Raw genomic sequence first — 23,167 nt, forward strand, 5'->3', positions numbered from 1 at the left:
GAAGTCTGATTTTTTCCCATTTTTTATTATTGCAGCTTGTCTCCAAGCTGAGGATCAGTTTGAGATGTAAATTTAAGGTCTCCTCGGGTCTTTTGCAAACCTGCTACTTCACCTCAGCTTGGACAGTGATTTTATAATTTCTCCAATATGTGCAGGTGCTTTTGAATAAACTAGTCTTCAATTTCTTGCTCCTAAAAGGAAAAAAAGAGAACAATGAATAGGAGAAATGGGGTTTTCCTTTACATCCCCTAGAAGTCACATTAACTTGATAGGGAGGGGCATTTAACAGTTGGTGTGTGTGTGTGTGTGTGTGTAAAACAATGGCTGCCTGCTTCTCTGCCAGTAACTGTGCTGTGATCAGAAGTAGCAATCAGAGCACAGATCCCTAATTTTTGGAGGACAGTGTTTTATTTTTCACCCAGGCCTCCACAAGCTGCATGTAAATGGCTCCAGAGTATCTTGGGCAACTGTGGATATCACCCCGGAGCAGTTTAGCGGAACTACCATCAAAATCAGGGTATAGAATAGTTCCATTACTTGTAAAACTTCTTCATGTTGTCACTTCAGAGTGACACCCTCCCATATCCCTAAATGTTGGCAATCACTATTTAGCTATCCATCACTATAGTTTTGTTGTTTAGATAATGCCATCTATGCTGGAAAGATGGCGATGGAACGGAGTAAGATGGAGCTGATGCTAGCTCCTGTACTCATGGGTGAAAATCCTGGCAGATCTATAGAGAAACAGCACAATAAACCATCGGTTACCCAGCATTTATGAAATTAAAAGACCAGAGATTGTGATCAAGGCTGAAACACCAGACAGCGACAGAGTCAGCTACTGGAGCTGGGTCTCACACGGCCCCTGTGCTGCCGCCAGGGCAACAGGCCTGGGAGCCGGGGAGTCAGGTATGAAGCCAGACACTCCAAGCCCCTGTGATGGTCCTGGGAGACAGAGGAGTCAGGAACCGGAGCTGGGACATTCTCGGCCCCTGTGCCGATACCATAGCTGCCGGCCTGGGCAACGGAAGGGTCAGTTGCAGGAGCTGGGACACCAAAGGCCCCTGTGACGCTGCCATAGAGTCAGGCCTGGGCCCTGAGGAGCCAGCTACGGGAGCTGGGACGTTCTCAGCACCTGTGCCGCTGCCATAGCGACGGGACTGGACACCGGGGAGTCGGGTACGGAAGCCGGGACACACCAAACCCCTGTGACAGCCCTGGGCAGCAGAGGAGCCAGCTACGGGAGCCGGGACGTCCTCAGCCCCTGTGCCGCTGCCATAGCGACTGAACTGGACGCCGGGGAGTCAGATACAGGAGCCGGGATACTCCAAACCCCTGAGACGGACCTGGGTGGCAGAGCAGCCCGCTAGGGGAACCGGGTTGTTCTCAGCCCCTGTGCCACTGCCATAGCGACAGGACTGGATGCTGGGGAATCAGGTACGGGAGTTGGGACATTCTAAGACTCTGTGGCACTGTCATAGAGACAGGATTAGATGCCGGGGAGTCAGGTACAGAAGCCGGAACACTCCAAACCCCGGTGACAGCCCTGGGAGGCAGAACAGCCAGATACGGGAGCCGAGACATTCCCACCCCTGTGCCGCTGCCCTAGTAACGGACCTGGGTGCTTGAGGACGCGGCTACTAGAGCCGGGACATTCAGCAGTGGTAGGCGACCAACGCAGGGACCAGCGCGAGGACCAGCATGAGAGTAGGTGGAGACGAAGAACATCAAGAAACTTCAAGGAGTCTGCACCACTGAACTTCACAAGGATCATACCACAGAAGTTTATACCATAAAACAAGGGTTTCAGAACAGATCAATTTTAGAAGCAGAGATTAACAAGAAGAGTCTGAAAACAATGGGAAGACAAAGAAACAATCCCCAAATGAAAGAAAAAGCAGAAACTTCAGAAAGAATGTTAGATGAAATAGAGGCTGATCAACTATCAGATAGTGAATTCAAAGTACTGGTTATTATGAAGTTCAAAGAGCTCACAGTGAACTACCAGAACTACAATGATCTCTCTGCAAACTATAGCAACATGAAAAAGGAAATGGAAACTATCAGCAAGAGACAAGAGGAAATGAAGAATACAATTTCCAAATTGAAGAACACAGTAGAAAGTTTCAAAAGTAGGATAGATGAAGTGGAGGATAGGATTAGTGAGTTGGAGAACAAGGTAGAAAGCATCTCACAGAAAGAGCAAGAAAATGAAAAAAGGCTCAGAGAGAATGAAGAGGGATTAAGAGAAATGCAAGACAATATGAAACGTTATAATATCCGAATAATAGGAATACCAGAAGGAGAAGAAGAAGAACAAGGGATAGAAAATATATTTGAAAGAGTAATGACAGAAAATTTCCCTAATTTGATAAGAGAAAAAGTCTCACAAATCCAGGAATCAGAGAGTCCCAATCAAGAGGAACCTAAGGAGGCCCACTTCAAGACACATAATCATTAAAATGGCAAAATTCCAAGACAAAGAGAGAATCTTAAAGGCAGCAAGGGAGAAAAAAGAAATAACATACAAGGGAGCCCCAATAAGGTTAGCTACTGACTTCTCAATGGAAACACCCCAAGCAAGAAGAGAATGGCAAGAAATATTCCAAGTAATGAGAACCAGACTCCTACAACCAAGGCTACTTTACCCAGCAAGGCTCTCAATCAAGATAGATGGCCAAATAAAGAGCTTCCAAGACAAAAGAAGCCTAAAAGAATATGCCTCCACCAAACCAGCTCTACAAGAAATACTAAAAGGACTGCTTTAAGGGAAGGAAGGGAAAGAGGGAGACAGAGAAGAACACAGGTACAAAAATGGCAATGAATAAGTACCTATCAATAATAACCTTAAACGTAAATGGATTAAATGCTCCAATCAAAAGACACAGAATAGCTCAATGGATAAGAAAGCATGACCCACACATATGCTGCCTACAAGAGACCCACCTCAGGGCAAAAGACCATCGCAGACTAAAAGTGAAAGGCTGGAAACAAATTTTCCAAGCAAACGGACAAGAAAAAAAAACTGGGGTAGCAATTCTCATATTGGACAAAATAGACTTCAAAAAAAGGGCCATAAACAGAGACCCAGAAGGTCACTTCATAATACTCAAGGGAAGAATTCACCAGGAAGACATTAACATTGTAAACATATGTGCACCAAACATAGGGGCACCCAAATATATCAAGAAAATGTTAGAGAACTTCAAGAAAGATATTGATAGCAACACAATTATAGTGGGGGATTTTAACACCCCACTATCAAAAATGGACAGATCTTCCAAACAAATTATCAACAAAGACATTGTGGCATTAAACAACACCCTAGATGAAATGGACTTAACTGATATATATAGAGCCCTTCATCCCAAAGAAGCTAAATACACATTCTTTTCAAATGCACATGGAACATTTTCAAACATAGACCACATGATAGGACACAAAACGAGTCTCAAAAAATTCAAGAAAATTGAAATCCTACCAAGCATCTTCTCTGACCACAAGGGACTGAAATTGGAAACCAACACCAAAGAAAAAAACCCAAAGCACCCAAAATCATGGAGACTGAATGGTATGCTATTAAACAGTGAATGGGTCAAGAATGAAATTAGGGAAGAAATCAAAACGTTTCTGGAAACAAATGAAAATGATCTCACAACAACCAAAAACTTATGGGACACAGGGAAGGCAGTCCTGAGAGGGAAGTTCATAGCAATACAGGCCTACCTAAAGAAGATAGAATCATTTGGAACAAACAACCTAACCCTACGCCTGCAAGAACTCGAGGAACAACAACAAAGACAGCCCAGAGCAAGTAGAAGGAAGGAAATAACCAACATTAGAGTTGAATTAAATGACATAGGAACATTCACGCTAAAATCCTCAACAAAATGTTGGCAAATCACATCCAACAATATATCCAAAAGATCATACACCATGACCAAGTGGGATTCATCCAAGAGATGCAAGGATGGTTCAACATTCACAAATCAGTAAATGTAATTCATCACATAAACAAAAGCAAAGACAAAAACCACATGATCATATCAATAGACACGTAAAAAGCTTTTGATGAGGTACAACACCCATTTATGATAAAAACACTCAGCAAAGTGGGAATAGAGCGAGCATTCCTCAATATAATAAAGGCCATTTATGAGAGACCTACAGCCAACATCATACTCAATGGGCAAAAACTAAAAGCTTTTCCACTAAGATCAGGAACAAGACAAGGATGTCCACTTTCACCACTTCTATTCAATATATTATCAGAAGTTTTAAGGAGCTACTACCTTTTGCAACAACATGGATGGAACTAGAAAGCATTATGCTGAGTGAAATAGGCCAGGTGCTGAAAGACAAATACCATATGATCTCACCTTTAACAGGAAGCTAAACAACAAAACAAACAAGCAAGCAGAAAAAAAACCACAAAGCACTGAAATAGAGAACAAGGGGACAGTGACCAGAGGGGAGAGGGAAGGGAAGTGAAGGGGAAAAAGGGGGAGGGATTTGGAGGAACAAATAGGAAGGAGACAAGGACGAGGACTAAAGGGGGTGGAAATGGGAGGGAGGTGGGGAGCAAGGGGCGGAGGAGGATGGGATGGGAGAAATAGACAAAAAACTGTACTTGAAAAATAACTAAATAAAATAAATTTAAAAAAAAGTTTTGGCCACAGCGATCAGGCAGGAAAAGGAAATAAAAGGCATCCAAATAGGAAAGGAGGAAACAAAACTGTCACTGTTTGCAGATGGCATGATAGTGTACATGGAAAATCCTATAGAGTCTACCAAAAAACTGCTCAAACTAATTAATGAATTTGGCAAAACAGGAGGATACAAAGTCAATATCCAGAATCAAAGGCATTTTTCTATACTAACAATGAATCAGCAGAAGCAGAAATCAAGGTAAAAATCCCATTCGATATAGCAAAAACAAAACTAAAATATCTGGGAATAAACTTAATCAAGGAGGTAAGAGACCTGTATGCAGAAAACTACACAGCCCTGAAGAAAGAAATCAAGGAATACACAAACAAATGGAAACATATACCTTGTTCATGGATTGGAAGAATTAACATCATCAAAATGTCCATACTACCCAAAGCAATTGACAGATTCAATGTAATACCTATTAAAGTACCAATGGCATATTTCACAGACATACAACAAACACTTCAAAAATTTATATGGAATCATCAACGAGCCTGAATAGCAGCTGCTCTTTTGAGAAAGAAGAACAAAGTAGGAGGGATCACAATACCTGATATCAAACTGTATTACAAAGCCACTGTAGTCAAAACAGCTTGGTACTGGCATAAAAACAGGCAGATAGAACAGTGGAACAAAACAGAGATCCCAGAAATCAACCCAACTCTCTACAGTCAATTAATATTTCACAAAGGGGGCAATAGCATAAAATGGAGTAAAGATAGCCTCTTCAACAAATAGTGTTGGGAGTACTGCACAGCTTCGTGCAAAAAAAATGAAACTTGAGCACAGACTTACACCATACACCAAAATAAATTCAAGGGGGATGAAAGACTTAAATATAAGCCGTGACACCATCAAAGTCCTAGAGAAGAACATTGGCAAGAATATCTCAGATATTCCACCCAGCAACATTTTTACCATTATGTCCCCTAGAGCAAGGAATATAAAGGAAAGAATAAACAAATGGGATCTCATCAAAATAAAAAGCTTCTGCATGGCTAAAGAAAACAGTATTAAATTAGTAAGACAACCAACTGTATGGGAAAACATATTTGCCAATGATACCTCAGACAATGGTTTAATCTCCAAAATATACAAAGAACTTACACAACTCCACTCTAGGAAGACGTCTAACCCAATTAAAAAATGGGAAAAGGACTTGAACAGACACTTCTCTAAAGAGGACATACAAAATATCCAGAGACACATGAAGAGATGCTCAATATCGATAGCTATCAGAGAGATGCAAATTAAAACCGCAATGAGATACCACTTTACACCAGTCAGAATGCCTATCATAAACAAAGCAACAAACAACAAATGTTGGAGAGGTTGTGGGGAAAAGGGGTCCTTAGTTCACTGTTTGTGGGATTGCAGACTGGTGCAACCATTATGGAAAATAGTATGGAATTTTCTCAGAAAACTAAAAATGGACCTGCCTTTTGACCCAGCAATTCCACTCCTGGGATTATATCCTAAGAATCCTAAAACATCAATATCAAAGAACCTATGCACCACAATGTTCATAGCAGCACAATGTACAATAGCCAAGAGTTGGAAGCAACCTAGGTGCGCATCAGTAAATGAATGGATCAAAAAATTGTGGTACATATACACAATGGAATTCTATGCAGCAGAGAGAAAGAAGGAGCTCCTTCCCTTTGCAACAACATGGATGGAACTGGAAAGCATTATACTGAGTGAAATAGGCCAGGCATTGAAAGACAATTACCATATGATCTCACCTTTAACAGGAAGCTAAACAACAAAACAAACAAGCAAACAGAATAAAAACAAAGACACTGAAATAGAGAACAAGTGGGCAGAGACCAGAGGGGCAAGGGAATTTAAGGGGAAAAATGGGGGGGATTTTGAGGAACAAGTATGAAAGACACAGGGATGAGGACTGGGGGGTGCTGGGAGGACGGTGGGGAGACGGGGCAGGGGTGGCTGGGATGGGAGAAATAGACAAAAAACTGTACTTGAAAAATAACTAAATAAAATAAAAAAAATACTACATGCCCGAACATTATGCTGAATGATGAAAGATTAAATGCTTCCACCACTAACATAGGAAAATGACAAGAGTGCCTCTTCTGAGCCCTCCAATTCAACAAAATACCGATAATCTTAGCCAATGCAATAAGGCAACAAAAATAATGGAATTTGGCCTTGGTTGGTATGGCTCAGTGGATTATTGAGTGCCGGCCTGGAAATCAAAGCGTTACCAGTTTGATTCCTGGTCAGGGCACATGCCTGGGTTGCAGGCCAGGTCCCCAGTCATGGGTCCGTGAGATGCAACCACACATTGATGTTTCTCACCCTGTCTTTCTCCCTCCCTTCCCCTCTCTCTAAAAATAAACAAAATCTTTTTAACAAATCATGGAATTTGGAAAGGAAGAAACAAAACCATCCCTATTTTCAAAGAACATGGTTATATGTGTAGAAAAGTACAAGGAATCTACAAAACAGCTCCTATAACTAATACATGCGTTTATCAAGATTATAGGATTGCAAGGTTAACACACAAACATCAAGAACATTTCTATATACTACTAGTGTAAAATTGGAAAACAAATTTTAAAAAGCAGTATTTACAATATATCCCCCAACTGAAATATATATATGTATATCCAACAAATATATATATATTTATATCCAAAAAATATACATGCAACAAAATATGTACACAATCTATAAAACAAGAACTGCAAAAACATTGATGAAGTAAATCATAGACAACCTAAATTAATAGAAAGCCATACCATGTTCAAGGACTGAAAGTTTCAACATAGGAAAATGTCAACTCTTACCAAAATGATCTATTGATTCAATGCAATTGTGACCAAAATCCTGTCAGTATATTTAGTAGATACAGGTAAACTGATACCAAAATGTGTAAGAGCAAGGAAAGTAGAATAGCTAAAATGATTTCAAAAACAGGGAAGAAAGATGAAGAAATCGCAGTACCTGTTTATAAGGTTTACAATGTAAAGTTACAGCAATCTAAACAATGCAATACCAGCCAAGAAAAGACAGAATAATGAAAAAGAATAATCCAAAAATAAAGCCACAGTAATATAAGTCATTTGACTCTTCACAATAGTGCAAAAGCAATTCAGTGGAAAAGGCACAACCTTTTCAAAGGATGGTAATAGAACAATTGGACATTATATATAATATAACACACTCAACCTAAACCTAATGACTTACATAAAGGCTAAGTCATATATCGAAATAGAATATATCAAATTGTAAAACTCTGAAGAAAATATGGGAGCAGTTCTGCATAACCTTTAATTAGGCAAACAGTTCTTAAACATGATACCAAAATCATCAGGTCCTCAAATAATGTTATTTCATTATAACATTGATGAGATACCATAGAAACTTGACTCATGCTTATATCAATTAAAGCCTATAGTATAATTTCACTATATAATACAATTTCATTATACTTCATTTTTCCTAAAGTCACAGAATCTATACACAATATTAAGTGAGGACTTACTGTACATTTTTTTAAATAAGTTGAACTTAATCAGAATTTTATAATTTTGCTCTATAAAGGTACTTTGAAGAAAATAAAAGCAAGCTATAGAATGAGAGAAAATATTTCCAAGTCACATATCCAAAAAAATGACTTTTATTCAGAATATACAAATAATATTCATACCCAACAATAAGAAGACAAACAAACCAATTTACAGATGGGTTACAAAACATAAACAGACCCCTCACCAAAAAGATAAAAAATGGCAAATAAAGCACATAAAAATATTCTCTACCATTAGGATAATGCAAACTGAAACCATGATAAGATACAACTCCTCACCAATTAGAATTAATAAAATAAAAACACTAACAAAAGTAAATGTTGAGACTGTCAAGAAACTGGAACTCTCATATTACATTGTAATGAATGTGAAAACAATTTGTGAAAGCAGAATCTTCTAAAAGTTATTAGAAGTTTTAAAAGTAAAAATTACTCTTATTGCCATTAATGGTATGGCTCAGTAGACTGAGCATCAGTCTGCAAACCAAAACGTCTCCAGTTTGAACTCCTGGTTAGGACAAATGTCCAGGTTGTGTGACAGGTCCCCACAGTTAGGGGCGTTGTGTGAGGGGCAACCAATGGACATTTCTCTCACTCATCAATGTTTCTCTCCCTCTCTACCCCTTCCCACCCTTCTCTTTGAAAACTAATAAATAAAATCTCTAAAAAATATTCTTAACATGTGATCCAAAAACCCCATCCCTGGATATTTACCCTACTGAGATGAAAACTAAGGTTTCCACAAAAACCTTTACACAGCCCTGGCTGGCGTAGCTCAGTGCTCAGTGGATTGAGTGCGGGCCTGCGAACCAGAGTATCACGGTTCGATTCCCAGTCAGGGCACATGCCTGGGTTGCAGGCCAGTTCCCAGCAGGGGATGCATGAGAGGCAGCCATACATGATATTTCTCTCCCACTCTTTCTCCTTCCCTTCCCCTCTTTTGAAAAATAAATGAAAAATTTAAAAAAAGAAATAAAAATATTAAAAAAAAAAACCTTTACACATATATTCATAGCAACCCTGTTTATAGTGGCCAAATCTGGAATCAGCCCAGATACCCTTCAATGGGTGAATGAATAAATAAACTATAAACTGTAGTACCTACATATCACTGAAAGCCACTTTGCCATAAAAATGAATTAATAATTGATACATGTAACAACTTGAATAAATCTCAAAGGCATTATGCCAAGTTAACAAAGCCAGATAAATGGGTTACACACTGTAGGATTCCATTTAGATGGCATTATCTTTTTTTTTTAATTAATTTTATTTAGTTTTTTTTAAATTTTATTTAGTTATTTTTCAAGTACAGTTTTTTGTCTATTTTTCCCATCCCAGCCTCCCCGCCCCCTTGCTCCCCACCTTCCTCCCATTTCCAACCCCCTTAGTTCTCGTCCCTGTGTCCTTCCTATTTGTTCCTCCAAATCCCTCCCCCTTTTTCCCCTTCACTTCCCTTCCCTCTCCCCTCTGGTCACTGTCCCCTTGTTCTCTATTTCAGTGTCTTTGGTTTTTTTTTCTGCTTGCTTGTTTGTTTTGTTGTTTAGCTTCCTGTTAAAGGTGAGATCATATGGTATTTGTCTTTCAGCACCTGGCCTATTTCACTCAGCATAATGCTTTCTAGTTCCATCCATGTTGTTGCAAAAGGTAGTAGCTCCTTAAAACTTCTGATAATATATTGAATAGAAGTGGTGAAAGTGGACATCCTTGTCTTGTTCCTGATCTTAGTGGAAAAGCTTTTAGTTTTTGCCCATTGAGTATGATGTTGGCTGTAGGTCTCTCATAAATGGCCTTTATTATATTGAGGAATGCTCGCTCTATTCCCACTTTGCTGAGTGTTTTTATCATAAATGGGTGTTGTACCTCATCAAAAGCTTTTTACGTGTCTATTGATATGATCATGTGGTTTTTGTCTTTGCTTTTGTTTATGTGATGAATTACCTTTACTGATTTGTGAATGTTGAACCATCCTTGCATCTCTTGGATGAATCCCACTTGGTCATGGTGTATAATCTTTTGGATATATTGTTGGATGTGATTTGCCAACATTTTGTTGAGGATTTTAGCATGAATGTTCACCAGCGATATTGGCCTGAATTTTTCTTTCTTTGTTGTGTCTCTATCTGGTTTTAGAATTAGGATGATGCTGGCTTCATAAAAGGAGTTTGGGAGTTTTCCATCCTTTTGGATTTTTTGGAATAGTCTGTGAAGAATGGGGGTTAGCTCTTCCTTAAATGCTTTGTAGAATTCTCCTGTGAACCCGTCTGGTCCAGGGCTTTTGTGTGATGGGAGTTTTTTGATTACTGCTTCAATTTCTTTTGCTGTTATTGGTCTATTCAGGTTTTCTACTTCTTTGTCATTGGGTTTTGGGAGATTATATATTTCTAGAAATATGTCCATTTCCCCTAGGTTCTCAAATTTCTTGGAATAAAGTTCTTCATAGTAATTTTTTTACAGTCCTTTCTATTTCTGTGGTATCAGTTGTAATCTCTCCTCTTTCATTTCTGATTGTGTTTATCCGTTCCCTTCTTTTCTTGATGAGCCTACTTAAAGGCTTGTCTATTTTGTTTATCTTCTCAAAGAACCAACTCCTGGATTCATTGATCCTTAGAATTGTGCTTTTAGTCTCTATGTCGTTTAGTTCTGCTCTGATCTTGGTTATTTCCTTCCTTCTACTTGCTTTGGGCTGTTTTTGTTGTTGTTCCTCGAGTTCTTGCAGGTGTAGGGTTAGGTTGTTTGTTTGAAATGTTTCTATCTTCTTTAGGTAGGCCTGTATTGCTATAAACTTCCCTCTCAAGACTGCGTTCTCTGTGTCCCATAAGTTTTTGGTTGTTGTGAGATTGTTTTCATTTGTTTCCAGAAACTTTTTGATTTCTTCCCTAATTTCATCTTGACACATTCAATGTTTAATAGCATACCATTCAGTCTCCATGATTTTGGGTGTTGTGGGTTTTTTCCTTTGGGGTTGGTTTCCAATTTCAGTCCCTTGTGGTCAGAGAAAATGCTTGGTATGATTTCAATATTCTTGAATTTGTTGAGGCTTGTTTTGTGTCCTGTCATGTGGTCTATGTTTGAAAATGTCCCATGTGCATTTGAAAAGAATGTATTTTGCTTCTTTGGGGTGAAGGGCTCTGTGTATATCACTTAGGTCCATTTCATCAAGGGTGTTGTTTAGTGCCACAATGTCTTTGTTGATATTTTGTTTGGAAGATCTGTCCATTTTTGATAGTGGGGTGTTAAAATCCCCCACTATAATTGTGTTGCTGTCTATATCTTTCTTGAATTCCTCTAAGATTTTCTTTATATATTTCGGTGCTCCTATGTTGGGTGCATATATATTTACGATGTTAATGTGTTCTTGGTGGATTCTTCCCTTGAGTATTATGAAGTGACCTTCTGGGTCACTCTTTATGGCTCTTTTTTTGAAGTCTATTTTGTCTGATATGAGAATTGCTACCCCAGCTTTTTTTCTTGTCCATTTGCTTGGAAAATTTGTTTCCAGCCTTTCACTTTTAGTCTGTGATGGTCTTTTGTCCTGAGGTGGGTCTCTTGTAGGCAGCATATGTGTGGGTCATGCTTTCTTATCCATTGAGCTATTCTGTGTCTTTTGATTGGAGCATTTAATCCATTTACGTTTAAGGTTATTATTGATAGGTACTTATTTATTGCCCTTTTTGTACCTGTGTTCCTCTGTCTGTCTCTTTTCCTTCCTTTCCTTAAAGCAGATGTTTTAGTATTTCTTGTAGAGCTGGCTTGGTGGCAGCAAATTCTTTTAGACTTCTTTTGTCTTGGAAGCTCTTTATTTGGCCTTCTATCTTGATTGAGAGCCTTGCTGGGTAAAGTAGCCTTGGTTGTAGGAGTCTGGTTCTCATTACTTGGAATATTTCTTGCCATTCTCTTCTTGCTTGGAGTGTTTCCATTGAGAAGTCAGTAGCTAACCTTATTGGGGCTCCCTGGTATGTTATTTCTTTTTTCTCCCTTGCTGCCTTTAATGTTCTCTCGTTGTCTTGGAATTTTGCCATTTTAATGATGATGTGTCTTGAAGTGGGCCTCTTTGGGTTCCTCTTGAATGGGACTCTGTGTGATTCCTGGATTTGTGTGAGTTTTTCTGTTATCAAATTAGGTAAATTTTGTCTTATTACTCTTTCAAATATATTTTCTATCCCTTGTTCTTCTTCTTCTCCTTCTGGTATTCCTATTATTTGGATATTATTATGTTTCATATAGTCTTGCATTTCTCTTAATCTCTCTTCATTCTTTCTGAGCCTCTTTTCCCTGTCCTGTTCTTTCTGTGAGATGCTTTCTACTTTGTCCTCCAATTCACTAATCCCATCTTCTGTTTCATCTACCCTATTTTTAATGTTTTCTACTGTGTTTTTTAATTCAGAATATGTATTCTTCATTTCCTCTTGGCCCTTGCTAATAATTTCCATTTCCTTTCTCATGTTGATATAGTTCGTGGTGAGATCATTATAGCTCCCCTGTAGTTTCTGGTAGCTGATTGTGAGCTCTTTGAACTTCCTGATAACCAGTGCTTTGAATTCAGTATCTGATAGTTGACTTGCCTCTATTTCATCTAACATTCTTTCTGAGGGTTCCTCCTTTCCTTTCATTTGGGGATTGTTTCTTTGTCTTCCCATTGTTTGTGAGACTCTTCTTGTTAGCCTCAGCTTCTTAGATTAATCTGTTTTGACACCCTGGGTTTATGGTGTGAACTTTTGTGGTGGAATGCCTGTGAATTTCAGTGGTGCAGTCTCTTTTGGTTATCCTGTCATTCTCTGCTTCCACCTACTCAAATATGCAGCAACTTTTGGCTTTTCTCCTACAGCAAAGTGCAATTTGTCTCTCTGACTCTACTATGGGGAGGCCTCTTCTATGTGTCCAGCTCTGGTCTTTTCATATTTTCAAATTGATTGTGACTCTTGTGGGTAAAAGAAAGAAATGACAAGGAAAGAAATAAAAGGAAGAAAGAAAAAATAGGGTAGGGGAATGGAAGAAAGTGCAATAAGTTTAGAAAGAGAAGAAAAAGAAATAAAACAGAAAATCCGGGAAAGGGGGCAAAAGTATGGGAAGATGAGACAGTAATAATATTTAAAAGAAATAACAGATTACTTTAAATAAGCAAAGAGATAAAGAAAAGGAATGGAGAAGGAAGAAAAGTTAAAAAAAAAGAAAGAATAAAAATAAAATAAAGTAAAAAAAAAGAAACAAAAAACAAAAAACACACAAACAAAAATATTCCCCCAAAAACAACATCAGAAAAGGAAATGTCACTTGTTGGCTTCAAACTAGCCAAACTGGTTTTTCTGGTTGTTGTTGGCTGAGGGTCGATTGTTGTGATTTTTTCAGCCAGCTCCTCTCAGGATCCAGACACTTGGCACCTCTCCCCAGCTCCCTACAATGGGGAACTAGGACTTCCTCACAGCGCTCCCCTCCCAGGGTTTACCGCCATGGGCTGGTTTGCTGTGTTTGCGGGCACCTGCACCAGCCTAGTTGCCTGGTTCCCTCAGGATTGAGCAGAGACCTGCCCCCGTTCTGTTGGGAAGCTCTAGGCCCTCTGCCCAATCTTGGGTTTGCTGCCAAGCTGGGTGTGAAGCAGACCAGGCTGTTGTGTCTATTGGATTCAGAGCCCAAGGCTGTACCTCTCAGTTCTCCTGGGCTGGCAACTACAGAGTCCTTGGTTGGTGCCCTTTGTCCTCCTCACCCTCTCCGCAAACTCTATCAAACAAGTCTCTCCTGGCACCCAACCTTGCTTTGCCAGAAAGGGAGGGAGTTGAGGGTCTCAGCTCTTTTCCCAGGACCCCTCAGCACCCGGGGCTTCCCGATAGTCTGATGGGGGGTGGACTGGAAGCCGGGAGCCGATCTGAGGATTGGGCGCCGACCTAGAAACTCTGCGCACGTCATGGCATGCTGCGTGGTGTGTGTCTCTTCTGCTCCTGTGTTTGTCTGGGTTCCCTGGCCAACCTCTGCCAAAAAAACCTAGGGATGGAGCAGCACCACACCGGGCGCTGGACCCAGAACTGTGTGCAGGCTGAAATCTCCTCTGCTCCCCTCTGGTTGGGTCTCTTGGCAGGTCCGGGCCCAAAAATCCTAGGGAGGGAGCTTTCTGGGCATTGAACGTGTGCATGTAGTATTTTTTAGATGTGCCCTCTATCAGGTTGAGGGAGTTCCCTACTACTTCCAGTTTTTTTTATCTTGTTATCATGAATTGATGTTGAATTTTGACAACCCTTTTCTATATCAATTGATATGATCAGGTACGTCTTATTCTTTAAATTGTTAATTTGGAGGATTTCATTAATTCAGTTTCAAATATTGAGTCAACCTTTTATTACCATGACACACCCCGGTTAGTGATGGAGTATTTATTATTTTTATATTGCCGCATTAGACTTGCTAACATTTTATGGAGTGAACATTTAAGATAAATGTACTAGAAAATGTTACTAAATTCAAAAAATTAAAAAAACACATTTTTACGTCTACATTCAAGAAGGACAGTAGCTTAGTCTTAGTTTTCTTTCTACTCCACCTTTTTTGGTACCTTCTCTCTTCTGGTTTTGGTAACTGGGTAATAATAGTCTCATAAAGTAAGTTGAGAAATGTTTTCCTCTCTTCTCTTTTCTGGCCAAAATTTTATAAATATTTGGTAGAACTGGTCACTGAAACTATCTAGGTCTGGAGATTTCTTATTTATAAGTTTTAAATTATGAATTCAATTTCTGTAATAGTACTGACCAGGTTATCTATTTCATCTGTTATAAGTTTGGGTAATTTATGGGTTTAGAGGAAATTCCCTATTTCATCTAAGTTCTCAAATTCATGTGCATAGAAATATTCATATCTTCCTTAGTATCCCTATAATTCCTGGGGTCTGGAGTGATATCACTTCTTTCCCTTCTGATATTGGTCGACTTTTTTCTTCTCTTTTTTTCACCCTTGTCATTCTGCATAGAGTTTTATCAATTGTATTGATTTTTTAAAAAGATACACTTTTGGTTTCATTGATATTCTCTATTGTTTTTGCTCTTAATTTCATTGACTTCTGCCCTTATCTTTATTATTTTAATTATTCCTTCTTTTTCTTTTTTCATTTTTTCCTGGATTCTTAAGGTGGAATTTTGGATTACTGATTTGAGACCATTCTTTTTATAAACAAACATCTCATCCTTTTTGACATGTTGTATTTTTATTTTTTTGTAGCTCATAAAATTATATAATTTTCTGTAAGAGTTCTTCTCTATGGATTTGCCTTTGTCGCCACTCATAGAATTTGTCATCTGTTCCATAACTTTTGGTTCTTGGTTGTAATCAAGTGCTAAATTGAATTGTAAATAATCTCATTTAATAGCTTTAATGTTTTAATAGCTTTAATTGTTATGAATAATAAATTTGATATTCATTTACATTGCTTTATTAAGGACAATAATAACTATCATGTATTGTGTGTATACTATGTTCTAGGCATTTTGTTGATCACTTTATGTGATCATATCTCATTAAGTTCTCCAGCAATCATTTCAGCTAGGTACTGTGATTAGACCCATTTTAAGATCGAGGAAACTAACACACATATTTTAAGAAACTTGTTCAGAGTTACTAGGCTAATAAATGACTCTGTCTTACTATGTATCGTTTGTCTTACAATGTACTGTGTACTCTTCTAAGCTCTTTACACTTATTGACTCCTTATAATAATCTTATGAGTTAGTACTATTATTGTTTCCATTGTACAGATGAGGGAATTCTCACAGGACCTTCTACTGGCCCATTGTCCATTTTATGTGCCCTGTAGAAATCTGGTATCAGGATGGAGGTGGGTATAGAGTGGTCAGTTGCTTACCTGTCGGGCTGTGCAGTGGGTCTGTAGAGGGCAGTTGCAGCGTGTAATTGGAACAATTTTGCCAGAAAAGACACAAGGTGTTTGGTGCCTTTAGGCATGACCTTTCCTGCCTCACTGGCATCCTGGAATTTTTACTGACCTGGCCTGCAGTCTGACACACTGACACACACTCAGAACATGTGTAATGTTCATGTCAAATTTGAAGCAGGGTACAGTAACAAGAAAATGGGCTTGAAACTTGGGGAGAGCTGAGTATGACTTCTCCCTCTGCTGTTTATTATCTGTGTGGTCTTAGGCAAGTCACTTAATCACTTAGTGCTTTGGCTTTCTCAGCTATGCAGTTGAAGATGATGATTATACTAAAATCTGTGAAGGTTAAATAAGATGATGCATTTGAATACTTAGCTCCATGATTGGCTCATCAAAATGCTCAACATATGTTAGATATTTTTTATAATTATTGATATGCAAGACCTTTTTTAAAAAAGATTTCATTTATTTTTAGACAGAGAGGAAGGGAGGGAGAAAAGAGAGAGAAAGAAACATCAATGTGTGGCCACCTCCCACATGTCCCCACTGGGGACCAGGCCTGTAACCCAGTTGGGAATTGAATGGGTGACCCTTTCTTTGGTTTGCAGGCCAGCACTCAATCCACTGAGCCACACCAGCCAGAGCAGTCATTTTGAATCTTGATGTTCGTTTTGTCTTCTTTATCTTTGGCATTCCACAGCTCTTGGAATCAATTCCGTCATCCTCAAGATTTAACTTTTGATGCCCCAGTTTCTAATTGGCCTTGTGTAAATGCCAACATTTAAGACAGATGACACCACAGTCTATGTTGATAGGATTATGCAGAGGTTTATGCTGTGGCTGTAACATAGGAGGGGAAGACAGGCTAGACTGTACTTCACCTGAGTCCTGGAATTTCTGTTAATGACCCCTTCTGTAGGCAATGAGGCTTAAGCCTGAGTTTTCAGCAGTCAGTTTGTTAGAGCAGTAAGTATCCCCACAAGTGACCTGTTGTAAAAGCATTGGTAACCCCCCAGCCTGGGGAGGTAGGAGTGTCATTGAATTGGTGTATCTCCTCCCTATGATGGACCAAGCAAAGTCCTATTAAAACTGTCAGCTTGTGATGGCCTGTTATGACTTAAGAGCATTCTCCTCTGGACATTCCCTGAAAGCATATTAAAAGTCTCAGAGTGGATGATGGAGGTGGTAGAAAGAACCCTACAGGCAAAAGTAAGGAAAAGAGTGTTCCCAACTCTACCTGAGGTCATTTTTGCAAGTGGCCATGGCAGGAAGACTCTGATAGAAGACCCCAAGAGGGATGTAAGAGTTTTGGGGCTGGAGTCAGATAAACTTGCATTTGAATCTTGTCTCTTAAGTGTGCTGTTGATCAGGTCACTTTGCTTCTTTAAACCTGGTTTTTTCATCAACAAAATGGGAAAAGTACCTATCTGATAAGATTGCTATAAAAATTAAGTGATAGTGTTTGTATAAAGCAATTAAGATACACCATTCTCATGACACTGATGACAAGAGCATTGGTAAGAAATACACTGGCAAGAATAAAAAGCAGCCTTGGGGATAATGTGCTATTCCATTGGTCTTCCTGTAAGTTCTCTTCATCTTAGGCACATATCTGTGAGCTCCAAGAGAAGAGCTCAAGACCTAGGGGTTTTCAGGGTATGAATTGCTTCCCTATCCTTGGTATAGGAGAAATCCTGGTATCTCAGGGTTGCTGTGTTAGTGTACATATAAGAGATAAAGAGTGAGAGAGCTAGAGCAAGAGGGATTTGCTTGAGGTCTAGGAGGCATGTTGACTTAGCAGTGATTGTTCATGACCCATCAAATCAGCTATTCTGTAGGAGGTAAAGCCTATCATTCTTTGCTTCTCTCTTAGTAGTAAGGGACCATTTGTCTTTAGTCATAAAGAAAGATGCTTGCTACTGCCCGGAGTCCCAACTGGTTATGAGTCCAGTTCCACAGTCACGCACTTCTTTCCTTTCTAGATGACAAATGCTGCTGTGTCCTTTGCCAAGGCCTTCCTGGCAGGTTGAGTGGCTGTGGCCATTTCCAAGATAGCTGTAGTGCCCACTGAGTGGGTCAAGCTGCTTCTGCAGGTGCAGCATGCCAGCAAGCAAATCACCACAGATAAGCAATACGAGGGCATTATAAATTACATTGTGTATCTCCAAGGAGCAGGGAGTCCTGTCTTTCTGGTGCAGTAACCTGGCCAATGTCATCAGCTACTTCCCCACCCAGGCTCCCAACTTTGCCTTTAAAGATAAATACAAGAAGATCTTCCTAGGTGTTGTGGGCAAAAGAACCCAGTTTTGGTGCTACTTTGAAGGAAATCTGGCATCGGTGCCACTGGGGTCACCTCACTGTATGTTGTGTATCCTCTTGATTTTGCCCATACCCGTCTAGCAGCTGATGTAGGCAGAGCTGGAGTTGAAAGGTAACTCAGAGGCCTCAGTGACTGCCTGATTAAGTTCTACAAATCTGATGGGATCAGGGGCTTGTACCAAGGCTTTAATGTGTCTGTCCAGGGTATCATCATGTACTGAGCAGCCTACTTCTCTATCTATGACACTACAAAAGGAATGCTTCCAGATCCAAAGAATACTCAATCTTCATCAGCTGGATGTCTGCACAGTCCATCACAGCAGTGGCTGGGTTGACTTCCTAGCCATTTGACACTAAAAGTCATTGCATGGTGATGCAGTTAGGGTGCAAAGGAACTGATATAATTTCCACAGGCACACTCAACTGCTGGAGTAAGATTGCTCATGGTGAAGGCTGCAAAGCTTTTTCTAGGGGTGCATGGTACAGTGTTCTCAGAGGTATAGGTGATGCTTTCATGCTTGTTTTGTGTGATGAAATCAAGAAGTTCACATAAGTTATTTCCTAGTCTTCCCTCCCCCATCCCCTACCTCCCACTCCCATGAACAGTCTTGTTGTATTATGTAACATACCTTGAGCATTCTTGACAGTGTTGGCTGTCTGTCAGTGGCAACTATTCACTGGTTGAAAATAGCAAGCAATAATGTTCATCTGATCAGGTTTCTCTTAAAGCCCTTTCCATGATGATGATGAGACTCAATATATTTTTTATTTCAGTCACACCTGATAAAATAAATTTGAAGAAATAAAAAACATCTGCCATATAGAAAAAAAGAAAGCTGCTTAAGTCCATTCTAAGAGCCCTCACACGTAAAGTTTGTTTCTGATTCGTTTTCAATTTATAAGGGGTTTCTAGTATGTGTTTTAACCAGTGTGGTATTGGGAAACAGTATCACTACAGGATGCTGAGGCAACCACTTTTCTCACCACCACATCTTCCTTTAGAGTCACAGAGCCCAATATGTAAAATAGATCAAAGGAAGCCTGGAAGACTGCCACTTCTACCCTGTTCACCTCCAATAGCAGCCCTTGAAGGCATGTCTAAGAAGGTGGGGGAATGATTTGCAAAACACTGCAGTTAGCTCTCTGGGTTGTAGCCTAGCCTTTTTATGACCAGGTTGCCTTTTAGGGGAAAAGGATCAGAGGAATTAATCTTTTAATTAATTGTGTGAATTAATTAGCCCTGTTATAAGAAATAGGTCTCTAATAACAGAGCAGTTGGCCACTGCAGTTACCCTTTTCTAATGCCACCATGGCTTCAGCAGTTGAAGCCATTGACTGGGACTGACTGGATGTTTAGGGAGCTCAGAGCCCATTATGTAATGAAGTATTGTAACCAAGGTGTGTTCCAGATATGTGTGGGAGATTTTGAGGTGGTGATGATGCTCTTCAGAATGTTATAGTTAATACAATAATGCATCTTTTTATTTATTAGCCAGCATTGTTTTCCAGGGAGCCACTTGTTTACATGTTCTCTGATATGGCATGATAACCTGACACATTCTTGTGTGCCCATCCATCAGAGTCTGAGTATGACCTAGACTTTATCTTTCTTCCTCTCCAGGCTACAGATGCACATGTTGAATGGAGCTCTTCTAGCCTTGCTGTTTCCTGTAGTAAATACCCGCCTGGTAAGTAGAGTCTTCTAGGAACATACCAGCAACATACAAAACAGCATTTTCTCACTATTTCATTATCCATTGCTAGTCCTCATACTTAGCTCATGTGCATATGTGAATGTTAAAATACAAACACACACACACAGTTTACTCTTGAACAACATGGATTTGAACTACACAGGTACAATTATATGTAGATTTTTAAAAAATAAATACATATAGGACTGTAAATGTAGTTTCTTTTCCTTATGATTTTGTTAATAACATTTTCTTTCTGTAGCTTATTTATTATAAGCTGTAAGAATACAGCATATAATCCATAAAACATAAAATACTTTTCCTTATGATTTTGTTAATAACATTTTCTTTCTGTAGCTTATTTATTATAAGCTGTAAGAATATAGCATATAATCCATAAAACATAAAATATGTGTCAATCAACTGTTTATGTTTTTTAAATATATTTATTAATTATGTCATTACAGTCGTCCCATCTCCCCCTTTATTCCCCTACACCCTGCACACTGCCTTCGCCCCATTCCCTCCCTTTAGTTCATGCCCATGTGTCACAAGTTCTTTAGCTTCTACATTTCCCTTACTATTCTTGTCCTCCCCCTGTCTATTTTCTCCCCACTATCTATGTTACTTATTCTCTGTACCTTCTCTCCCCTTCTCCTTCTCCCACTCTCCTATTGCTAACCCTCCATGCGATCTCCATTTCTGTGGCTCCACTCCTGTTTTAGCTGCCTGCTTGGTTTGCTTTTGTTTTAGGTGTGGTTGTTAATAACTGTGAGTTTGCTGTCCTTTCACTGTTCATCTTTTTTATCTTCTTTTTCTTAGATAAGTCCCTTTAACATTTCATAGAATAAGGGCTTGGTGATGATAAACTTGAACTTGACCTTACCTGAGAAGCACTTTGTCTGCCCTTCCATTCTAAAAACTGTACTTGAAAAATAACTAAATAAAATTTTAAAAATAAAAAATAAAAAATAAATAAAAATAAAATAAATGAAAGCTTTGCCGGATGGAGCAATCTTGATGTAGGTCTTTGGATTTCCTGACTTGGAATACTTCTTTCCAGCCCCTTCTTGCCTGTAGGGTCTCTTTTCAGAAATCAGTTGATAGTCTAATGGGAACTCCTTTGTAGGTGACTGTCCCCTTATCTCTTGCTGCTTCTAGAATTCTCTCTTTCATTTTAATCTTGGCTAATGTAATTATGATGTGCCTTGGTGTGTTCCTCCTTGGGCCCAACTTCTTTGGGACTCTTTGAGCTTCCTGGATTTCCTGGAAGTCTATTTCCTTTGCCAGAATGAGGAAGTTCTCCTTTATTATTTGTTCAAATAAGTTTTCCACTTGTTGCTCTTTCTCTTCCCCTTCTTGTACCCCTATAATTCAGATGTGGGAACTTTTAAAGATGTCCTGGAGGTTCCTAAGCCTCTCCTCGTTTTTTTTTTTTTTTTTTTTTGAATTCTTGTTTCTTTATTCTTTTCTGTTTGGTTGTTTCTTTCTTCCTTCTGGTCCGTCCATTCCATTAATTTGAGTCAGAGTTTCCTTTCCATCAGTATTGGTTCCCTGTGCATTTTCCTTTATTTCACTTAGCATAGCCTTCGTTTTTTTCATCTAATTTGTGACTAAAATCAACCAGTTCTGTGAGCATCCTGATCACCAGTGTTTTGAACTGTGCATCCTATCGGTTGTCTATCTCTTGGTTGCTTAGAAGTATTGGCTCTGGGGCTTTGAGCTGTTCTTCTGCTTGAGCCATAATGTTTTGGTGTGTTTGCGCCTGTTACATATGAGAGGCAAAACCTTAGGTGTGCACTGGGGTGGGTCAGCCCAGTAGCTGGGTTGTGACTGTGGGCGAGGTCAGAGAGGGAGCTATGGAGTTTTTTCTGCTCTCTCTAGGATTTTGGTCCCTCTGCTGTTTCCCACAAGCAAATTGGGCCCTTCTGGTGTTGGTTCCTGGGTGGGTGGGCTTGTGTTCATTCTAGGACCCTGTGGGTCTCTTCAACGAACTCTCCTGTGGGGCTAGGAGCCTCTCTCAGCACCTCAGCCCCCGAACATTTTTCCAATTGGTGCTTTTAGGCTTTATTTTCGGTTGTTGGGGCCCTGGGTTGCGCAGTCTGTCTCACCATTTTTAAACCTGCCTTGTTTCTCCGTGTGCAAATGTGTGTTCGAAGTCAGCCAGCCAGCCAGCCGCCTTGTGAGCCTTACTGTGTTTCCGTCTGCGCCCACCTGGCTCGCCAGTCACCGCCTCCTCCTGCCCGGGCCCCTCTCTGCTGCCAAGGACTCCTCCCCTCTTACTGGTCTGGACGAATGGTTGTTGTTGTCAGACTTTGGTACAGTTTACTTTTCTGTCTGTTTGATTGTGTTTTTGTTTCTAAATCTTTGTTGTCTTTAAATTTGGTTGTGAGAGGAGGCACAGTGTTTCCACCTACTCCTCCATCTTGGCCAGTCTCAGTCCTTCCAATTTTTGACTATTATGAATAATGCTGCTGTGAACTTAACACGTACAACTTTTTTTGCTGACATTTTTTAATCTCTTGGTATATATGAGTGTATATGCTGTGAAAGAGGGTTATTTAATTATTTTTTGCTTTAGCTTTTCTTTTAAATATAATACAAGACATAATTATTTTATATAATCACTGATTTTTAAGATTTACCTATACAATTACTGCTTTCTTTTTTCAATATATTTTATTGATTATGCTATTACAGTGTCCCATTTTTCCCCTTTATTCCCCTTCATCCTGTACCCCCCTCCCATCTGCACTCTGCCCCATTACTTCATGTCCGTGGGACATACCTCTAAGTTCTTTGGCTTCTCCATTTTCCATACTATTCTTAACCTCCCCCTGTCTGTTTTATACCAACCATTTATGCTTCTCATTTCTTGGACTTTTCCCCCACTCTCTCTCTCCCCCTCCCTGTTTCTGCTGATAACCCTGTAGGTGATCTCTGTTTCTGTGAAACTTCTGTTCTAGTTGCTTGCTTAGTTCATTTTTGGTTTTGTTTTTCTTTTCTTTTTTT

General features: G+C 39.5%; 1 protein-coding gene and 1 pseudogene across 6 annotated transcripts in view; both read left to right on the plus strand.

The window, feature by feature from the left end:
- Positions 1-23,167, plus strand: part of TMEM164 (transmembrane protein 164) — a 209,814-nt gene that overhangs the window by 123,357 nt on the left and 63,290 nt on the right. For all 6 annotated transcript variants that reach the window (XM_053657459.1, XM_053657455.1, XM_053657460.1 and 3 more), the window contains one exon: positions 20,083-20,149. In XM_053657459.1, coding sequence (XP_053513434.1) covers positions 20,090-20,149 — 60 coding nt within the window. In that variant the 5' untranslated portion in view covers positions 20,083-20,089. The remainder of the gene's footprint in view (positions 1-20,082; positions 20,150-23,167) is intronic.
- On the plus strand, positions 18,125-19,014 carry LOC119060046 (ADP/ATP translocase 2-like; annotated as a pseudogene).

Source organism: Artibeus jamaicensis, unplaced genomic scaffold (genome assembly GCF_021234435.1).
Source record: "Artibeus jamaicensis isolate MK-2021 breed Jamaican fruit bat unplaced genomic scaffold, CSHL_Jam_final scaffold_461, whole genome shotgun sequence".
In the NCBI taxonomy this organism is placed as follows: Eukaryota; Metazoa; Chordata; class Mammalia; order Chiroptera; family Phyllostomidae; genus Artibeus; species Artibeus jamaicensis.